General features: G+C 42.2%; 1 protein-coding gene across 4 annotated transcripts in view; it reads left to right on the forward strand.

Annotated features, from left to right (window-relative positions):
• Positions 1 to 6,061: 6,061 nt before the first annotated feature.
• Positions 6,062 to 21,710, forward strand: part of CMIP (c-Maf inducing protein) — a 275,138-nt gene continuing 259,489 nt past the window's right edge. For 2 of the 4 annotated variants that reach the window (XM_089689804.1, XM_089689805.1), the window contains exon 1: positions 6,064 to 6,608. In XM_089689804.1, coding sequence (XP_089545930.1) covers positions 6,306 to 6,608 — 303 coding nt within the window. In that variant the 5' untranslated portion in view covers positions 6,064 to 6,305. Of the gene's footprint in view, positions 6,609 to 21,710 lie in introns of all 4 variants that reach the window. The other 2 variants (XM_089689802.1, XM_089689803.1) reach the window with 2 other exon arrangements.

Consider the following 21,710-nt stretch of genomic DNA (forward strand, 5'->3'; position numbering starts at 1 on the left):
TTTATTCCAAATAGAACGGAGAGGAAAAGGAGAGGTTTGGGAGTTTATGGAGGACTTTACAAGGAGGCAGAAAAACACAGGAAGAAAAAGTCGATTACAGGACTATTAAAGTAGTTGTAAACCCTCACATGCTGTATACCCAACGAAATGACTGGCCTCAGGTGATACGCAGAGATGAAACAAATCCCCCTACACATTGCCCCGTACACTCGATCAGAAAATTGTACGAAAAATGCCACTTAATCAAAGCGATCGTACGATAATCTGATCGTTACTACACAGCAATTACTTGAAGGGACAAGCACAAACATTTTTGATGTACAATACTAGATCAGGGGCGGACTGACCATTTAAAAACTCAGGCACTGCCCGAGGGCCCGGGGTCAATAGGGGGCCCCATGAGATGCCCCTGGTACCTTTTTCATAGGCTTTTTTGAGTTTGGGCAAGGACAGAGGGGCCCCATGATCCCCTATTGCCCGGGGGCCCCATGAGTTGTCAGTCCGCCCCTGTACCAGATCACACAATTTTCATTTAACCAGTACAGTTTTTGTCCTAAAAATACAATACAAATACATTACATCACTTCTGAATTTTTATTCTCGTATTTTCGTAACATTAGTAACCTTTTCACTTTCGATATGAGACTGGCATGCAAAAAAACAAACGATCATCGCTTTAGTTGTACCTGTTTATCCGAAGCCATCTCTTATCTACATCTAAAAAAAAAAGAATAAGGGAGGGTGCACTCTCCTTGTGAATTACGTGAAATAAAAATAAATTTATTGTGATAAAAACAAATGGATGCTCACAAACCAAGAGATCATAAAAACAGAGAGAGAGAACCACAATTGATGGTCCCAAGTAGCGGGAATCCTGCAGTGGAAAGTTCTAACGCGTTTCGGGTGTCGAGCTCCCTTCCTCAGAGCTCTGTTTTTATGACCTATTGGTTTGTGATTATCCATTTGTTTTTATCACAATTATTATTATTATATTATTATTATTATACAGGATTTATATAGCGCCAACAGTTTGCTCAGAGCTTTACAATATAACGGGAGACAATACAGCAACAATACAGCAACAATACAGTTCAATACAAGAGGGTTAGGAGGGCCTGATCCTTGGAGCTTACAATCTAAGAGATCACAATAAATTTCTTTGTATCACGGTAATGCAGGAGGAGGGTGAGCCTTCTCTTATTATTATAATACAGGATTTATATAGTGCCAACAGTTTGCTCAGCACTTTACAATATAACAGGAGACAATACAGCAACAATACAGTTCAATACAAGAGGGATAGGAGGGCCTGATCCTGGGAGCTTACAATCTCTTATTTTTTTTTGCTAGTACCAAGACTCCCCTATCTTTGAAGGGCTGCACCTTAGTGAGCGATGGTATCCGTGATCCTGTGCTGCATGAAGATCTGAGCGCTGCTTTTAGAATATATTGGATTTTTTTTTCTTATCTACATCTGTTCAAAGTGCAGAATCTATACAGCTTGTCTGAGAGTTCTGAAAAAAAGGGGACGGAGAGCTGAAGTTACACACTTCAGAGCTCATTGAGGAGAGCTCTGAGAGCTGATTGGAGGGAAAAGACACCCCCCTCCATGCAATACACAGGAACAGAGCTAAGGCTGGCCATACACTATACAAATTTCTTATCATTTTCTTCCCAATTTCCTTTAGATTTACCTTAAACTATGTAGTGCAAGGGCCTGCCTAATTGGATACAACTGAAAGTGTCATTAGATTTCATCTCCTATTATATGGTTTGTGGTAAATATAAAGCAAAAATCTCAATAAAATTGTATAATGTATGGCCAGCCTTAGGTTGCCAATCTGCTGGAGGTCCCTCTGACACCATTTTTCTCTTGGTCAAGTTAGCCTGTCAGAAGAAATGTATGCAGATAACAGAAGAACCAGGCAGCAGAGAGAATTGACACTTAGGCTGGCCATACACTATACAATTTATTTACAATTTTGTCTAATTTCTGCCCAATTTCCTTTAGATTTACCTTCAACTATGTAGTACAAGGGCCCGCCTAATTGGATACAACTGAAAGTGTTGTTTGGGTTTGACCTCATATTATATGGTTTTTGGTAAATCTAAAGCAAAAATCTCAAGAAAATTGTATAATGTATGGCCAGCCAAAAAAACAAAAACCATATAATAGGAGGTGAAAACTAATGATACTTTCAATTGTATCCAATTAGGCAGACTCTTGCACTATATAGTTGAAGGTAAATCTAAAGGAAATTGGACAGAAAATTGTATAGTGTATGGCCAGCCTATGGAGTAGATTTACTAAAACTGGAGAGTGCAAAACCTGGTGCAGCTGTGAATAGTAGCCAATCAGCTTCTAACTTCAGCTTGTTCATTTAAGCTTTGACAATACAGCCCGGAAGCTGATTGGTTTCTATGCAGAGTTGCACCAGATTTCCCACTTTCCAGTGTTAGTAAATCAACCCCTTAGTGCTCTGGATTAAGGCAAGTACACACGATAGAGGGATATGCTTTGTTCATATTTCACGTCTGCGGTTTACAACCACTTTAAACCAGGTATACACAATGAGAATATCAGTTGAATGAGCATCCATTTTTTTTTCCAACATGCTAGTCTCATATTGATAACTAACAGATTACTTGAGCTATGAAAATTCCCTTGAATACAACTCCAGCGATGATGTAATGTAGTGTATTGTAATGTATTCTTTCGTTTCCATGCATGCGTGGTCTTGGTCACTCGATTTTTATGGACGAATACTGTCCTGATTACCCAAAAATCGTTTGTTCTGTTTGATTGTCATCTCCATGAGCAGGGTCCTCCTATACCTTCTGTATTTAACTGTCCCCCTTTATATTGTAAAGCGCTGTGCAAACTGTTGGTGCTCTATACATCCTGTATATTAATAATATAATAATCAACATTTTCATGCTTGTCCCTTCGGATATTTTGCATGAACGGTTGTGATCGGCTCTCGAAAGCTGTGAACTAACGATCGGATTAACGGATTATCGATGCTCAGAACTTTTTTTCTTGTCTGATGTTCTCATTGTGTGTATTAGGCATTACGGGAATTTTAATTTTAGTAACCTAATAATTTTTTATATGCGACTAGCAAGAAAACAAATGGCTGATCATTGGCCCGATATTCTCGAACACTCTCCATGAAATGTAATGTGGACTATATCCACCTGCCAACCAATCACATACCTGGGATGTCACCAGTCTTCAGGTGGTTGTAGGGGGTGATGCTTGCAGTGGACAACATCCTCCCTGTACAGTTACAGCTGATGGTTGGCTTTCATGTAATTGGAATCGGAGTGGCTAGCTAGTGGCTATATTGTGTCTTCGTGCATTAAAATCAATTAAAGTGTATTTTTATCAAAAAAATTGTGTTTGAAAAATCGCTGCGCAAATATTGTGTAAAGCATTAGTGGGAGTAAACAATCCCCTGGTATTAGTAGGAATTGTGCCCCTTCGTTGGTGTCATTCGTAAGAATTGTGCATCACTGTCGGTGTCTTTGGTAGGAATTGTGCACCATTGTTGGTGTCATTGGTAGGAATTGTGCACCATTGCTGGTGTCATTGGTAGGAATTGTGCAACATCTTTGGTGTCATTGGTAGGAATTGTGCAGCATTGTTGGTGTCATTGGTAGGAATTGTGCAACATTGTTGGTGTCATTGGTAGGAATTGTGCAACATCTTTGGTGTCATTGGTAGGAATTGTACACCACTGTTGGTGTCATTGGTAGGAATTGTGCAACATTGTTGGTATCATTGGTAGGAATTGTGCACTACTGTTGGTATCATTGGTAGGAATTGTGCACTACTGTTGGTGTCATTGGTAGGAATTGTGAAACATTGTTGGTGTCATTGGTAGGAATTGTGCACTACTGTTGGTATCATTGGTAGGAATTGTGCAACATTGTTGGTGTCATTGGTAGGAATTGTGCACCACTGTTGGTGTTATTGGTATGAATTGTGCAACATCTTTGGTGTCATTGGTAGGAATTGTGCAACATCTTTGGTGTCATTGGTAGGAATTGTGCAACATTGTTGGTGTCATTGGTAGGAATTGTGCACCACTGTTGGTGTCATTGGTAGGAATTGTGCAACATCATTGGTAGGAATTGTGCAACATCTTTGGTGTCATTGGTAGGAATTGTGCAACATTGTTGGTATCATTGGTAGGAATTGTACACCACTGTTGGTGTCATTGGTAGGAATTGTGCAACATCATTGGTAGGAATTGTGCACCATTGTTGGTGTCATTGGTAGGAATTGTGCACCATCGTCGGTGTCATTGGTAGGAATTGTGCACCATCGTCGGTGTCATTGGTAGGAATTGTACACCACTGTTGGTGTCATTGGTAGGAATTGTGCAACATCGTTGGTAGGAATTCTGCACCATTGTTGGTGTCATTGGTAGGAATTGTGCACCATTGTCGGTAGGAATTGTGAACCATCGTCGGTGTCATTGGTAGGAATTGTGCACCACTGTTGGTGTCATTGGTAGGAATTGTGCACCACTGTTGGTGTCATTAGTAGGAATTGTGCACCATTGTTGCTGTCATTGGTAGGAACTGTGCCCCATCGTTGATGTAATTGGTAGGAATTGTGCACCATCGTTGGTGTCATTGGTAGGAATTGTGCACCATCATCAGTGTCATTGGTAGTAATTGTGCACCATCGTCGGTGTCATTGGTAGGAATTGTGCACCATCGTCGGTGTCATTGGTAGGAATTGTGCACCATCATCAGTGTCATTGGTAGTAATTGTGCACCATCGTCTGTGTCATTGGTAGGAATTGTGCACCATCGTCGGTGTCATTGATAGGAATTGTGCACCATCGTCGTTAGCAATCGTGCACCATCGTCGGTGTCATTGGCAGGAATGGTGCACCATCACCGGTAGGTATTGTGCACCATTGTCGGTGTCATTGGCAGGAATCGTGCACCATCACTGGTAGGAATCATGCGCCATCACCGGTAGGAATTGTGCACCATCGTTGGTAGGAATCGTGCGCCATCGTCAGTGTCATTGGTAAGCATTGTGCACCATCGTCGGTAGGAATTGTGCACCATCGTTGGTAGGTATCGTGCATCATTGTCGGTGTCATTGGTAGGAATTGTGCACCACTGTTGGTGTCATTGGTAGGAATTGTGCACCATCAGTGTCATTGGTAGTAATTGTGCACCATCGTCGGTGTCATTGGTAGGAAATGTGCACCATCGTCGTTAGCAATCGTGCACCATCATCAGTGTCATTGGCAGCAATTGTGCACCATCACTGGTAGGAATCATGCGCCATCGTCAGTGTCATTGGTAAGCATTGTGCACCATTGTTGGTAGGTATCGTGCATCATTGTCGGTGTCATTGGTAGGAATTTTGCACCATTGTGGGTAGGAATCTTGCACCATCGTCAGTGTCATTGGTAGGAATTTTGCACCATCGTCGGTGTCATTGATAGGAATTGTGCACCATCACTGGTGTCATTGGTAGGAATTGTGCACCATCGTCGGAAGGAATTGTGCATCATCATCGCCAACATTGGTAGGAATCATGCACCATCGTCGGTGTCATTGGTAGGAGTCACTAACCATCGTCGGGGTCATTGGTAGGAATCGTGTGCCATCATCGGTGTCATTGGTAGGAATCGTGCCGTTCATTGGTGTCAGTGAATAAAATAGTGCCCCAAAAGCCAGATACAAGCAATCAAAGGGCCATATCCGGCCCCTGGGCCGCAGTTTGGAGACCACAGCTCTCGGGCACTGCTAGAACATAGATATATACGGAACGTTCGGGGTTCGAAGTCATTTTTTCCTCCCATGTAGGAGAGAGATGTTCGGATTGGTCCGGAGGGGAAGTGGTTAATGTGTAGATTGTATGTGATCGCAGTGTGTGGTGTGATCTGTCAGGGATGGAGCCCTGTCCCCATCTCTCCCAATCATGACACCCCCTCTCCCTCCCCCCCTGCACCACACACACAATGTGCATCCTGATCTTCTAGCTTCTGCCATTGACGTCATTGAGCGGACACGTGACTCCGGGCCGGCCAATCAGAGCGGGGAAGCTGCTGCAATCTTGTACCCATTGCCTGGCTGTGACACACACATCCCCGCACACACACACAGACACAGCGACACCAGTCCGATCCATGGTGACAGCCCGCACACAGCACTGGGAGCCCGGGCCGGACCTCTCGGCTACAATGCGGATGTAACATGGCCGGGACCGTGTGCGATCTGTGAGCCGTCGTTGTCGGAGTGTGGAGGAGGGGAGGACGGCGCCGGTTGCTATGGATTGTACGAGCGGCTCATGTGGGGGCAGCGATCACAGGCAGATCGAGGAGAACAAACCCCTCCTGGGGGGGGAGATGTCCGGCCCGGAGGGGGGGAAGGGGATGGCCGCCGTGCCGTGCCGGAGATCTTTGGCCCACTTCAATGGCATGAGATACAAACTGCTCCAGGAGGGCGACATCCAGGTCTGTGTCATCCGACACCCCCGGACCTTCCTCAGCAAGATCCTCACCTCCAAATTCCTCCGGAGATGGGAGCCCCACCACCTCACCCTGCAGGACAGCAGCCTCACCTCCGCCACGGTACGTGGGGGCCCCATCTGCACTGTCATCGGGGGCCACCGGGGGGGAGGAGCTACAGGGGGCTCTCCATTCCTCACATCCCCATCTTCTCCATTCACAAAGGACACACTGCCAGTGTTTTCATTAAAAAAATGGCAGTTATTTTCTGCTGGAGATGACTTATCTTCTGATTAAAAATGGCAGTTATTTTCTGCTGGAGATGACATCTTCAGATAAAAAAATGGCAGTTATTTTGTGCTGGAGATTACTTATCTTCAGATAAAAAAATGGCAGTTATTTTGTGCTGGAGATGACTTATCTTCAGATAAAAATGGCAGTTATTTTCTGCTGGAGATGACTTATCTTCTCATTAAAAATGGCAGTTATTGTCTGCTGGAGATGACTTCTCTTCAGATAAAAAATGGCAGTTAATTTCTGCTGGAGATGACTTATCTTCAGATAAAAAATGGCAGTTAATCTCTGCTGGAGATGACTTATCTTCAGATAAAAAATGGCAGTTATTTTCTACTGAGAATGACTTATCTTCAGATAAAAAACATGGCAGTAATTTTCTGCCGGAGATGACTTATCGTGCAATAAAAAATGGCAGTTATTTTTTTACTGAGAATGACTTATCTTCGGATAAAAATGGCAGCTTTTTTCTGCCGGGGGTGACTTATCTTCAGATTTAAAAAAATGGCAGTTATTTTCTGCCGCAAATGACTTATCTTCAAATTAAAAAATGGCAGTTATTTTCTGCCAGGGACAACTTATCTTCATATAAAAAAATGCCAGTTATTTTCTGCCAGGGATGACTTATCATCAAATACAAAAAAATGGCAGTTATTTTCAGTCAGGGCTCACTGTAAATAAAAAAAAAACAATGTCAGTGATTTTCTGCCAGGGTTGGCTTAAATTCAAACAAAAAATGGTATTTGATTTCTGCAGGGGTTTGCTGCAAAAAAAAAGGCAGTTGTTTATATTGCAAAGCACTTCAACAACTGTTGGCGCTATATAAATCCTGTATAATAATAATAATAATATGTTGAAATCAGCCTGGGCTCAATGCAAATAAAAAAATGGCAGTTATTTTCAGCCAGGGATGACTTATTCTCAAATAAAAAAAATGGCAGTTTTTTCAGCTAGGGCTCAGTTATCTTCAAATAAAAAAATGGCAGTTATTTTTAGCTAGGGCTTACTGCGAATAAAATTAAATAAATAAAAAAAAATCTAATTTTGGCCAAGGCTGAGTTATCCTCAAATAAAAGAAAACAGTTATGTTCAGTCAGGCAAAACTATCTTCAAATCAAAAAAAAGTCAGTTAATTTCAGCCAGAGCTCACTGCAAATGTAATAAATGTCAGTTATTATAGGTCACAGCTGACTTATTTTCTAATCTAATAACCAACTTTTTTTTTTTTTAATGGAACCCTCTCCTTTGTGAATGGAGCCCATTTGTAGATCACATAGCAGCAATATGATCCTTTCAGGTGCCTGTGCTGTCACCTCCAGCATCCAATCCGCATTTGCCTTTCCCCGATGAAAAGAGGAATCTGATTGGTTGCCTTGGTTACTGCACTTTCCAGTTCAATTCTTGCTCGATTGGCTGTCTGATTAAATAAAGCTGTCAGGGGCCATATTGTGATCATTTCATGTTGTTAGAGGCCCCCCCCCGTGATGGCGGTGATTGGGGGAAGGGGGATGTTGGTAAAATGCAAGTGTCTCAGTGGCCCTTTGGCTATGTACAGGATGAAAGCTGGGCCTGATCTGACGCAGAATCCCTAGCAGGGTTGTATTCCTCATAGGGGTGATTGACAGTTCAGATGGCTGAGTGGTTGTGCATTAGGGTGCGTTATGTAGTGGGATTCCATGGTGGCCAAGACCACTTTGTAAGGTGTCACTGGCCGATGGCTTGCAGCTGCTGATCTCTGTTGGTACACTAGTGCATGTATAGGTGTGTGATGTGGGAAGGCCATCAGGGCTATACATAGGGGCTGGATAGTATGATTGGGATATGTTGATGTATTGGTTCTGGGATAGATGTGTGTTTAAAAAAAAAAAAAAAAATATATATATATATACACATTTTTTATTTTACACACACATCTATCTCAGAACCAATACATCAACATATCCCAATCATAACATCATTTATTTATTAGGTATTTTTTTTGTTTTGACCACACAGTGTATGGACATGTAAATATGTCTATGAAATCATACATAATAAATATATATATATATAAAAAAAAAACCAAAATATTTGCGGTAGGCACTTCCAGCATTTATTTATTGCATTGGTTTATCAGATCAAAAACAGTTCTGGTGGACAATCCAAAACATTGACTTCAATTAAAAAAAAAAAAAAAAAGAAAAAGAAAAACACTGGCGGTAGCTGCTGCTTCTAAGATTTTTTCCTTTATGTATTCTATCCTAGCTACAGCTTTCTTTTGAGTTTGCATCCAGCCCTGCTCATTGTATTTATTTCTACTGTGGTATAAACATTTTTAATATAAAGTATTAATATCAGAGAGGACTGATCATAGATTATTGCTTGTCTAAGATTTTATATTATTCGTTTTTTTTTATAAAATTTAATTTAAATTTTTTTTGCCAGTATTGTTGGAACACAGTACTAAAAAATGTCTGCCAATGCAAGAGTGTGTTTGTTTTGTTTTTTTTAACTATAGAATAAAATAAATGACATAAGCCCAGTAAAACTGGTTAGAATTACCCATTCAGGGCGTGTTCGAATGCAATTTCCTAGAAATAGGTAGTATATTCATCAATTGCAAATTGTAATGGAAGCGTCTATAATGTCTTGTGCTCATGGAGATTCCCCAATGCAGTGTGTGCAGACGGCGTACTGCAGCACATTACTGGTCTACCACAGGAATACTGTATATATTATATCACAGGAGGATTCTGGGAAATCAGCATTATAGGCACAGATAGCAATAGATCAAACATTTTACAGATTTGTTTTGTTTTTTGTTTTTTTTTTATATTAGTAGCATGGAAATTCAAGATATTTATGAAACGTAAAAAAAAAAAATCTTAGCACTCCTAACTGACTATTATAATAGCCAAAGTGGATTTGTTATTTCATGAAATTGTTATAAAAAAGCATTTACTTTGATTCATTTATATTTCTTTGGCACAATGTTTCTATTTATTATTTGCTATAAAGGTATGACTTGTCTGTTTATACGCTATTGGTTTAGAAATGATTATTCAGGCTTGAAGTAGAAATAGATTGAAAATCATACATTTGTTAAGTCGTCAATAGTGAATATTTTACCAAACTATAATAATTTAATTTTCAACTTTTAATTTTCAAGAAGTAACAGTATTGGTTGTTATCAAACGGGAATACTTAGATTCAGGGGCGGACTGACCATTTGGAAACTCGAGCACTGCCCGAGGGCCTGGGGTCAGTAGGGGCCCCGTGAGATGCCCCTGGTACCTTTTTCATAGGCTTTTTTGAGTTTGGGCAAGGACACAGGGGCCCCATGATCCCCTATTATCCGGGGTCCCCATGAGTTGTCAGTCCGCCCCTGCTGAGATTGTCCGATTTAAACTTTTTATTGCACTCTGTATCATTTATATGTATTTAGCCCTGGTTCATGCTAAGTCCTCATGCACACGGGTCGTTTTTACAGCGGCTGTTTTTGGCTTTTGGCGTTTTTTTTCTACAACCAGTAAACCCCCCAGCATGTTATCCTATGTGCCCATGCACACATAGACTGGAATCAACGTTTTTTTGGTTGGGATGTTTTTTTGGCTGGAAAAAAACCCAGGACTAGTGGGTTTCTAGAGGAGTTTTTTAGCTGTAAAAACGCTCTACCGCTGAAAATGCGGTAAAATGCCACAAACTGTCATTTTTGGATTTTTTGTGGACCGAAAAAAAATGTTTTTTTCTGTGAAAAAAAAAGAAAAACGCAAATGTAGGAAAACGCTGCTAAACGCTAATGCAAAAACGCTAAAAAAAAAGCAGAACGCACATTTTTAACGCGACTTTACACAGCTAATGTTACCCGCGTTATCAAAGCGTCCAGTGTGCACGACGGCTTAATGCAACTTTGAAATCACGCTACTTCTCTTGAAGTAGCGCGATCTCAAAGCCGCAGATCAGTGTGATTTCTACCTCCGATTTCAACTTCATTTGAGGCTCCATGTACACGGGACACTTCTGAATGATGGAAACTGACTGCTGGAAAACGTAGGTTAAAAAACGTCTGTTTAGCCGCGTTTGCATACCGCGTTTATGCGCGTTTGCGTTTAGAAGCGTATTTTAAAGATAACCTCAGGAGACTTTCCAAAATGCACTGACCAATTATCCCCTATGTCAGGGGTGGGCAACTGTGGCCCTTCAGCTGTTGTAGAACTACAAGTCCCATGAGGCATTGCAAAACTGACAGTTACATGCATGACTCCCAAAGGCAGAGGCATGATGGGACTTGTAGTTCACCAACAGCTGGAGGGCCACAGCTGCCCACCCCTGCCCTATGTGATAGCATACAATCTCTTTGTGGGGGGGCAGTGTGTGCAAGAAGCCAGCAGGGGAGGAGCAGTGTATACAGCGAGGGAGCTGTGTATACAGTGAGAGAGCAGTGTACGGGCTCCCTCACTTGCTGCCACTTATGCAGGCCATAGACAGTTTGAATTCCGAACGATTTTTCGTCCGAAAATCGAAACATCGTTCGTTCTGTAATCCGATGGTGCCACCAATGATTTCGAAAATCGGTCGTTTTTCACAAATTTTCCAGCATGCCCGATAAACGAAATGGGGAGGAACCATGAAAATCAGTGGATGCCATTGCCCCACTAACAGAGCGAAAATCAGCCAATTATTCTTAGGTCTGATTTTCACACGAAAATTGTTTGGAATTTGAACCATGTATGGGCTGCATAAATGTCATTGCCGGTTTTTAAATCCAATTGCCGGCTTTTTTTTCCCCTTCACTTTATAGCTCCAAGAAGGAGCTGTCATTTGCCCTGCTGCTAAAGTAAACAAAGGGGCGGAGTCACCCAGTGACATTACCTAGTGACCCCGCCCCTTTGTTTACTTTAGCACCAGGGCAAATGACAGCTTCTTCTTGGAGCTATAAAATGAAGAAAAATAAAAGCTGGGAAGAAAAAAACAAAAGCTTGTCTGTATACACTGCTCCCTCACTGTATACACTGGTTACCTCCTCTCCTACCTTTCTCTGCCCCCCCCCCATCTGCGGTACACATAGCCCCCCCAAACCCCTTTTTAGCCAAATAGTCAGTCTGCCCCTCATTGGGCCTGGGTCTCTTATTATTGGCACCTGTATCGGCTCACTTTTTCCCCCGATTTTTGGCCACTGAAATTTCGGTGCATCCCTCGCCTGCACGGGGATACACAGAACACCTGTGCTTCCCTATGCACACAACTACGGCCCTCAGGCTATAGCACACTCTTGTGAACAAAGCCTTTGGCATGGTTCATACTGTACCAGATGCTTTCAGTTTTTTTAAGTGGATGCTGAACGCATGCTTGGTAAAATCAATGCTTTCCAATCATCCCAGTTCACACCACTTTGTTGTGGCCCTGCACTTTAAAAAAAAAAAAATACAGCAGCATGCATTTTTTTTTTATTTTTTGCATCTGAAAGTGTTTAAACATAAGTGGCAGGAAAAAAAGGAAAAAAATGCACTGAGCACATAAAAAAAAAAAAAAAAGCATTAAAAATGTGTGTAAATGTTCCTGTGGAAATACATATTGATTGCAGGGATTGAGGTGTGAACTAGCCATTAATGTTGGCATTTTATACAAGAGCAGAAAAACAACCGGCTGATAACGCAGATTACTGCAGATTTTTTTTCCATTCTATCGGTTATGTCTCAAGTTTCTCAGCGATGTTACAAAAGATTATATGTGTATCTTGTTGATCATCATTCTTGTGACTTTGACACTTTCAGTTTCCACAGAGCTCTGACTGGAAAATAAGTCTAAATATGGTAAACTTGTCACATTTCAATTAAGTGTTTACATGAGGCCTGGCCCGCAGCACTGCAGACTGTCAGCAATGGCTGCTCCTGGAGCAGAAGGCGATGACCCCTAATTAGTAAATCTCTTAGAATTGATATGTGATTTGAGTCGTTTACAACATTGCTTTGGTTCTATAATGGATGGGGCAGCACAGTGGCTAAATGGTTAGCACTTTCACCTGGCAGTACTAGGGTCGTTGGTTCAAATCCCAACCACGGCATCACCTGCCTGGAGTTTGCATGTTCTCCCTGTGCCTGCGTGGGTTTAATCCGGGTACTCCGGTTTCCTCCCACATTCTGAAGACATGCTGGTAGGTGCAGGGGCGGACTGACCATTTGGAAACTCGGGCACTGCCAAGGGCCTGGGGTCAGTAGGGGGCCCCATGAGATGCCCCTGGTACCTTTTTCATAAGCTTTTTTCGAGTTTGGGCAAGGACACAGGGGCCCCATGATCCCCTATTGCCTGGGGAGTTGTCGGTCCGCCCCTGGGTAGGTGAATTGGATCCTATCTAAATGGGCCCTAGTATGTTATGTATGAATGTGAGTTAGGGACTTTAGATTGTACGCCCCTTGAGGGTTAGGGACTGATGTGAAGGTACAATATATATGTAAAGCACTGTGTAAATTGGCGGCTCTATATAAGTACCTGAAATAAATAAAGTAGAATTCCAACTAAACCCTAACTAGTCTTAAGAAATACTCCCCCCCTTCTAACACCTATGCTAACTAACCTGTGTTAAAAACAAAAAAATGCATATACTTACCTATTTTCAACCTGCTCAGGTCTGGTCACAGGATCCCCCAGCAGCAGCTGTAAAAGCCAGGCGCAATGACGTTACCCAGAGGATTCCATGGTGCAGCCATTGTCGGTGCTCTCTCCTTCCCCCTGCAGCTGACACAAGGGAGCCTGATCACGTTCCTGAACCAGAGCAGGTTGAAAAAAAAAAAAAAAAAGTATATATATATATATATATATATATATATATATATATATATATACAGTCATGGCCGAAATTGTTGGCACCCTTGATATTTCTCCAGGAAATCATGTATTTCTCACGAAACGTATTGCATTAACACATGTTTTGCTATACACATGTTTATTCCCTTTGTGTGTATTGGGACAAAACAAAAAAAGGGAGGAAAGAAAGCAAATTCGACATAATGTCACACAAACCTCCAAAAATGGGCTGGACAAAAGTATTGGCACCCTTTCACAACTGCGGATAAATAAGAATGTTACAAGCATGTGATGCTCCTGTAAACTCACCTGGGGCAAGTAACAGGTGTGGGCAATATAGAAATCACACCTGAAAGCAGATAAAAAGGAGAGACGTTCACTTAACCTTTGCATTGTGTGTCTGTCTGTGCCACACTAAGCATGGACAACAGAAAGAGGAGACGAGAACTGTCTGAGGACCTGAGAACCAAAATTGTGGCAAAATATCAACAATCTCAAGGTTACAAGTCCATCTCCAGAGAACTAGATTTGCCTTTGTCCACAGTGCGCAACATTATCAAGAAGTTTGCAACCCATGGCACTGTAGCTAATCTCCCTGGTCGTGGACGGATGAGGAAAATTGATGAAAGATTGCAACGCAGAATAGTCCGGATGGTGGATAAGCAGCCCCAAACATGTTCCAAAGACATTCAAGCTGTCCTGCAGGCTCAGGGAGCATCAGTGTCAGCGCGAACTATCCGTCGACATTTAAATGAAATGAAACGCTATGGCAGGAGACCCAGGAGGACCCCACTGCTGACACAGAGACATAAAAAAGCAAGACTACAGTTTGCCAAAATGTACTTGAGTAAGCCAAAAGCCTTCTGGGAAAACGTCTTGTGGACAGATGAGACCAAGATAGAGCTTTTCGGTAAAGCACATCATTCTACTGTTTACCGAAAACGGAATGAGGCCTACAAAGAACAAAACACAGTACCTACGGTAAAATATGGTGGAGGTTCAATGATGTTTTGGGGTTGTTTTGCTGCCTCTGGCACTGGGTGCCTTGACTGTGTGCAAGGCATCATGAAATCTGAGGATTACCAAAGGATTTTGGGTCGCACTGTAGGGCCCAGTGTCAGAAAGCTGGGTTTGCGTCCAAGATCCTGGGTCTTCCAGCAGGACAATGACCCCAAACATACGTCAAAAAGCACTCAGAAATGGATGGCAAAGAAGCGCTGGAGAGTTCTGAAGTGGCCAGCAATGAGCCCAGATCTAAATCCCATTGAACACCTGTGGAGAGATCTTAAAATTGCTGTTGGGAAAAGGTGTCCTTCCAATAAGAGAGACCTGGAGCTGTTTGCAAAGGAAGAGTGGTCCAAAATTCCGGGTGAGAGGTGTCAGAAGCTTATTGATGGTTATAGGAAGCGACTGATTTCAGTTATGTTTTCCAAAGGGTGTGCAACCAAATATTAAGTTAAGGGTGCCAATACTTTTGTCCAGCCCATTTTTGGGGTTTTGTGTGACATTATGTCATATTTGCTTTTCTGCCTCTGTTTTATATTTGTTCCAATACATACAAAGGGAATAAACATGTGTATAGCAAAACATGTGTTAATGCAATACCTTTTTTGTGTGAAATACTTGATTTTCAGGAAAAATATCAAGGGTGCCAACAATTTCGGCCATGACTGTATATATATATATATATATATTCATTTTTTTTTTTTTTTTTTTTTAAACACAAAAGCAGAAGAAACCCAGATCCTTTACCCTGCAGCTGACACAAGGGAGCCTGATCATGTCCCTGAACCAGAGCAGGTTGAAAATAAATAAATAAAAATAAATATACGTGTGTGTGTGTGTATGTATGTGTGTGTATATATATATATATATATATATATATATATATATATATATATATATACACTTTTTTTTTTTTTTAAACACAAAAGCAGAAGAAACCCAGATCGGTGTGAAAGCATCCTAAGTGTTTGGAGGGGGGAGGTAGTATTTTTTAAGATTAGTAAAGCCTGGTTTACACTCATGCAGTTTCAATGTGGACTGCACAAAATCGCATGACAATGGAAATCACAATTATTTCAGTGGTGCCTGTCCACATCAATGCAACCGCGATCCAAATTTAGGGAACGATCCTCTGACACACACACACACCATCCTTCCCTAAATTCACATCGCAGTTGAATTGCATTGATGTGGACAGGTACCACCGAAATGAATGTGGTTTCCATTGTGCAGTCCAATTTGAAATTGCATGAGTGTGAATCAGGCTTTACTAACCTTTAAAAATACTCCCTCCCCCCTCCAAACACTTTCACACTGATCCGGGTTTCTTCTGCTTTTGCGTTTTAAAAAAAAAAAAAGCTGAAGAAAAAAGTGTGACCATGTAGTCCTATTGAACTCTTCAAACTGATCCATTGTGGGTCTGGTGCATTTTTTTAAATCCTGATTGCTCCATTTTTGGTGCTTCTAAAGCATGAAAAACACCCCCGCGTTGCATTGTGGTGCAGTTTGTGATTCGCGTGTCTTGTTAAAGACACAACAAACATGGCAAAAACACTTATGCATATTTGCTCTGACTCAGTTTGAAAGTAGCCTTATGCTTGCTAACCTGTGTAACAAAGATGGGCATATTTACCTGTTTATATGCTGCTCCACTCTGGTCACATGATTCCCTGTATCAGCCAGCAGCAGCTGCAGGGTAGAAGAGAGAGCGCTGGGTGTGTGGATACATGTGAACAGCGCGTTGCTCCTCTTAGCCTGTAATTTCTATGTACAGGCTACGTGTCCGCTACTGTCCGAATACATGTGTGATCGCAGCCAATAGAATCTGCTGATTCTTGCCATTAGAATCCGCTGTATGCAGGTGATCATCTGCTTGAAGGAGTCCACACTGTGAATGGACCCTTTACACTTTAGGTGGCATAATAGTTGCAGAAACTGTATAGAAAGTATTTTAAATTACATTTAAAATTATTAATATAAAAAAAATTATAAATATAAAAAAAATATATAATGTATAAATATATACTTTTTTTTTTTTTTTTTTTTTAGAAATTCTATTTTATTGATTTTTCAAAAGTAACATAGAAAAAAATCAATACGAAACTACAAAAGACAGGGAATACTATTATTTATTAACGTATTTAAATATTGTAAAGTAAATCTAACAAATATTGATAAGCAGGGAATTTTAAACTTTAATACATTTGTGTCATTTGAAATTTTGCGGTTGAAGAGAACCAGTCACAACTGTGCTTACCTTTATGTCTTTAATGCTTATAACTATGTAGTCTTTCTTCTGAATGATTTATATTTGACGCTTTAGTTACCTTGAGGCTGATGCTTTCGCTTTGCACCATCTGAGAGTACATACCAGTGTCAAATAACAGAGCATATAGTTAAAGCCCAAGTTTAAAAAAAAAAAAAAATGCACATATTTTGTCAGGTAAAAAAAATGTGTATTTGTTATTTCTTTTTTTTTTTCATCAGAAGATCATGGGTACAACATCAGGCTCCTGCAGACACCTCCTACAGATTTCTGCCTGTACCTCTGTATGGGAAAGCTGTAGGTAGTGTCAATGAACTACGACAGCGCCCACACAGCTCAAAAGCTGTCTGCCGCGGTGGCAGATGGGATTTGTAGTTCATTCTTTCACAGATTTCTGTAAATGAATGACATAGCTGTGTGGGCGGAGCCCTGCACAGGCACACTTTTTTTTTAAATGATGATAGTGTGGAAAGAAGAACCCGCCCCTTCTGTCATGGGGGGTGGAATCAGGGGCTCAGACAGGTGCTATATAGTTATATACTACACCCTAAATACTGGTATTACTAAAGCTGGACTCATCCTTTTAGGAGGAATGTAGACAACTGCAGGGGTCTGTTATTTCGCATTGTTATGCACACTCTTGAGTCGGAAGATGGTTTATTCATAAGCTATTGAACAGTGACCCCTGAATCACATATGTGGCCGTGCAGGCCGCGTTATGTACGGGCACGAGAGCCCATTCATTTGAATGGACTCCTGTGCCCGTGACACCCAGAGAAGAAGTCCCTGCGCTTCTTTGGAAAACGCAGCCCGCACAGGAACCTCGGTACCCAGTACGGTTGCGTTTTCCAATGCGGGCGACGTGCCATTAGAATTAATGGCACTTGCCAGCGGGTCCGCATTTCTCTGGGTTGTGCGGCTGCATGGATTTTCGTGCGGATCCGCAGCGGCACCACCCGCACAAATGTGAACCTGGGGTTAAGCAGTGGTCAGACTTGACGTGATCCCTGATCAAGAGTCAAAAAAAATTTGACAAATTATTAAAATTATGATCCTTTAAGGCAGGTTGTCAAACTGGCGGCCCTCCAGCTGTTGCAAAACTACAAGTCCCATCATGCCTCTACCTTTGGGAGTCATGCTTGTGACTGTCAATCTTGCAATGCCTCATGGGACTTGTAGTTTGGAACCAGCTGAAGGGCCACCAGTTTGACACCCGTGCCCTAAGGCATGATATTCAGATTCTTGTGTGCACATTCAAACAATCTTTTTTGTTGATAATATCTTTATTTTCTGAGTAGCGAATGATCTGAGCCTGTAGGCGCAATGTTTTATTATTTTTATCACTGCCTACTGCGACTTTCACATGTGTGTTGGAACAAGAGATAAGCACTTTATTGTTCAGGATCATGTGACAGGAGCATGCAGTCTCACCCAGCAGTGCCATGGAAAGACTGTTGCCTCTAGTTTTAGTGAGTTTATGACTGATTCTTAATCAGATAAAAAGAGGAATTACTGACTTAAAGCAGAACTCCTCTTCCCGGCAGAATACTCATCTCCACCTTCCAGCAGTGCAAACTGTTGGATTCATCACCAGCCACTAACATCTTCTCTCCAGGCTTCTTCTGGATGCGTGATTGGCTGGTTGGGGATGATGTGACTCCCATACATGCGCTTGTTAGTTATTCATTCTGACACCACCCCAGTGTGTCGGGAATGTCTGCCATGTTGCGCATGCATGGCTCAGTGAACATTCAATAAAAGTCTGGGAACAGGCAGGTACGTGTCTTATTGGAGAAGAACATGGCAAGTCTCTTCTGCAATAAAAAGCTGCCTTCTCGCAATTTGTTTAATTTAAAGTTTAGCTCCACTTTTAAACTGGCCATACCTTGCTCGAAATGTGGGCCAGTTCCAGAAAATCAAGCCATTGGTGGTCCTATGGACACCATCCGGCTCAACAAAGTTCGATTGAAAACTTGAAGGAGTCAGTTGAATGAAAAGTTGGACTTGTATGTACACTGTTATACCCTGCTTTTCTTCTAATAAAAATATTTTTGGAAAAAAAAGAAAAATTGGACAAACTTTGATTGCAGCTAATCAGATGCAGTCGCTTTTCTGGTTTGCTAACCAGCTGTAGGAATCCAATAGTCTTCAGTGGGAGATTCCTCCATCTGTGCTGTTTAGCCTGGATAGGGGAATCTTTGGATTTCTTTTGTTCAGCCAATACTGGGTTATCCTGCCAGTTCCTCTTCTTACCTGTTGTGTTCTCATTATGCCAAGAACAATTGGCCTGAATGAGAGAAATCTGTACATATATGGCCAGTTTTAAATTGTATGTTACCCCAAAAATTCATATTACATGTTATGTTTTGATCTTGTTTGGGTAAATGTAGCTGGGTCTTTGTGATCTCCATTTACTAGTTCACCCTGCCAGTTCCTCTTCTTACCTGTTGTATTCTCACCATGCCAAGCGCAGAAGCAGATCCATGCTGGCGTGGTCAGTTTCAATATCTGTTCTTCCTGCTTGAAAATTCAGGATACTGTGCAGATACACAGCGTGCCCTTTATCTCCCATAGTCTGTTTAGCTGCCATGCCCCTTTCTTTCATGCTGATCTGTCTGACAGTGGTTCCCAGCAGGAGCCTCATTGTCAATAGTGCTGGGGCAAACCTCAGAGGCATCTATTGTCTCTGCTCCCAGCTCTTAGACCACAGGACTCAGAGAGGAAATAGCAGTCACATGACCATAAAAAAAGGTATTTTTGAGACATTTTTGGCAGGTTTCTTTTATGTTGCATATTAAATGGGCAGCACAGTGGCTAAATGGTTAGCACTTCTGCCTGTCAGGGTTGTCGGTTCAAATCCCAACCATGGCACCACCTGCCTGGAGTTTGCATGTTCTCCTTGTGCCTGCATGGGTTTTCTCCGGGTACTCCGGTTTCCTCCCACACTCCAAATCACATGCTGGTTGGTTAATTGGCTCCTGTCTAAATTGGCCCTAGTATGTATGAATGTGAGTTAGGGACCTTAGATTGTGCGCCCCTTGAAGGTTAGGGACTGATGTGAATGTACAATATATATGTAAAGTGCTGTGCAGGGGCGGACTGACAACTCATGGGGCCCCCGGGCAATAGGGGATCATGGGGCCACTGTGTCCTTGCCCAAACACAAAAACGCCTATGAAAAAGGTACCAGGGGAATCTCATGGGGCCGCCTACTGACCCCAGGCCCTCGGGCAGTGCCCGAGTTTCCAAATGGTCAGCCCGCCCCTGGTGCTGTGTAAATTGACGGCGCTATATAAGTACCTGGAATAAATGAAGCTGCCATGGTTATGAGTTGATAGGCTACCAGCTCACATCTACTTTAAGTACAGTTTCAGAGTTTGTATTTGTTGCTCTGTAATTTAACTCGTTTCCTGACATTACCTTTTAAATCCACAAATGTATACGTTACCTTTAAATATAGATAAGAGGTGCACATGGCCCAGGTCATAAATGAATCTTTACACGTGTTCTGAGCACAGATGGCAAATATAGTGACATATTGAAATGATGGCAATAAAATCATTAGTATAACATTTTATAGCAGCTGCTTGAAAGATGCTGTTTTCTTTTGTTGGTTTTTTTTTCTCCAAACTTACATGTAACCACAAGAGGAAATGTCACAGCACAAATAAAAAAAGGTTACTTTGTGTGAAGAAGCCACTGAAAACAATGGGCTGGGTTTACTAAAGGCAAATAGACTGTGCACTTTGCAAGTGCAGCTGCCCTCATTTTTCCCAGTAAATGAGATGAAGCTTCACTTTGCAAAGAAAAAAAAACAGCATTTTTGCTTGCACTTAATTGGATGATGGAGGTCAGCAGAGCGTCCCCTCATTTACTAAACTCTGGAGTAACTGCACTTGAACATTGCAACTGTACTTGCAAAGTGTACAGTCTATTTGCATTTATGAAATCCACCCCAATGTCAGGTACCCAAAGTGGGTGTTTTATAGTGTGTGAGGGTCACGGGGGGACTGACAACTCATGGGGACCCTGGGCAATAGGGGATCATGGGGCCCCTGTGTCCTTGCCCAAACTCAAAAAAGCCTATGAAAAAGGTACCAGGGGCATCTCATGGGGCCCCCTACTGACCCCGGGCCCAGTTTCCAAATGGTCAGTCCGCCCTTGGTGAGGGTGACAACATAAGCTCATCATTTTTAAGGATTGCAGACTCCACCTCCGCAACATCTCCAAAATACGCACGTTCCTAACTCCAGAAACTACAAAGCAACTCATTCACTCCCTTATCTCCCGACTTGACTATTGTAACTCCCTCCTCGCCGGCCTACCCCAACACAGGCTATCCCTGCTTCAGTCTGTCCTGAATTCTGCGGCCAGACTCATCCACCTTACCAACTGCTCCCTATCCGCCACCCCCCTCTGCCAATCCCTCCACTGGCTTCCGATTGCCCAACGCATAAAATTCAAAATACTAACACTGACGTACAAAGCTGTTCATAACACTGCCCCAAACTACATCACCGACCTGATATTCAAATACCACCCAAAACGTACTCTCCGCTCCTCACAGGACCTCCTTCTCTCCAGTTCCCTGGTCTCCTCCTCCCATGCCCGTCTCCAGGACTTCTCCAGGGCTTCCCTCATCCTCTGGAACTCACTACCCCAATCCATCAGACTGTCACCTACCCTCCTCACCTTTAGGCGTACCCTGAAAACCCATCTCTTCAGGGAAGCCTACCCCACCCTCACCTAACTGCTGATCTCCTCCACTCTCCCCACCACTCCATCCCCACAGCTATTTCTTCCTGTACCACTCTCCCCTCCCTCCTAGATTGTAAGCTCCAAGGAGCAGGGCCCTCGAACCCCTCATGTATTTCATT

This window comes from Staurois parvus, unplaced genomic scaffold, assembly GCF_062004578.1.
Source record: "Staurois parvus isolate SC_StPar_1 unplaced genomic scaffold, SC_StPar_1.0 ptg000498l, whole genome shotgun sequence".
Classification (NCBI taxonomy): domain Eukaryota; kingdom Metazoa; phylum Chordata; class Amphibia; order Anura; family Ranidae; genus Staurois; species Staurois parvus.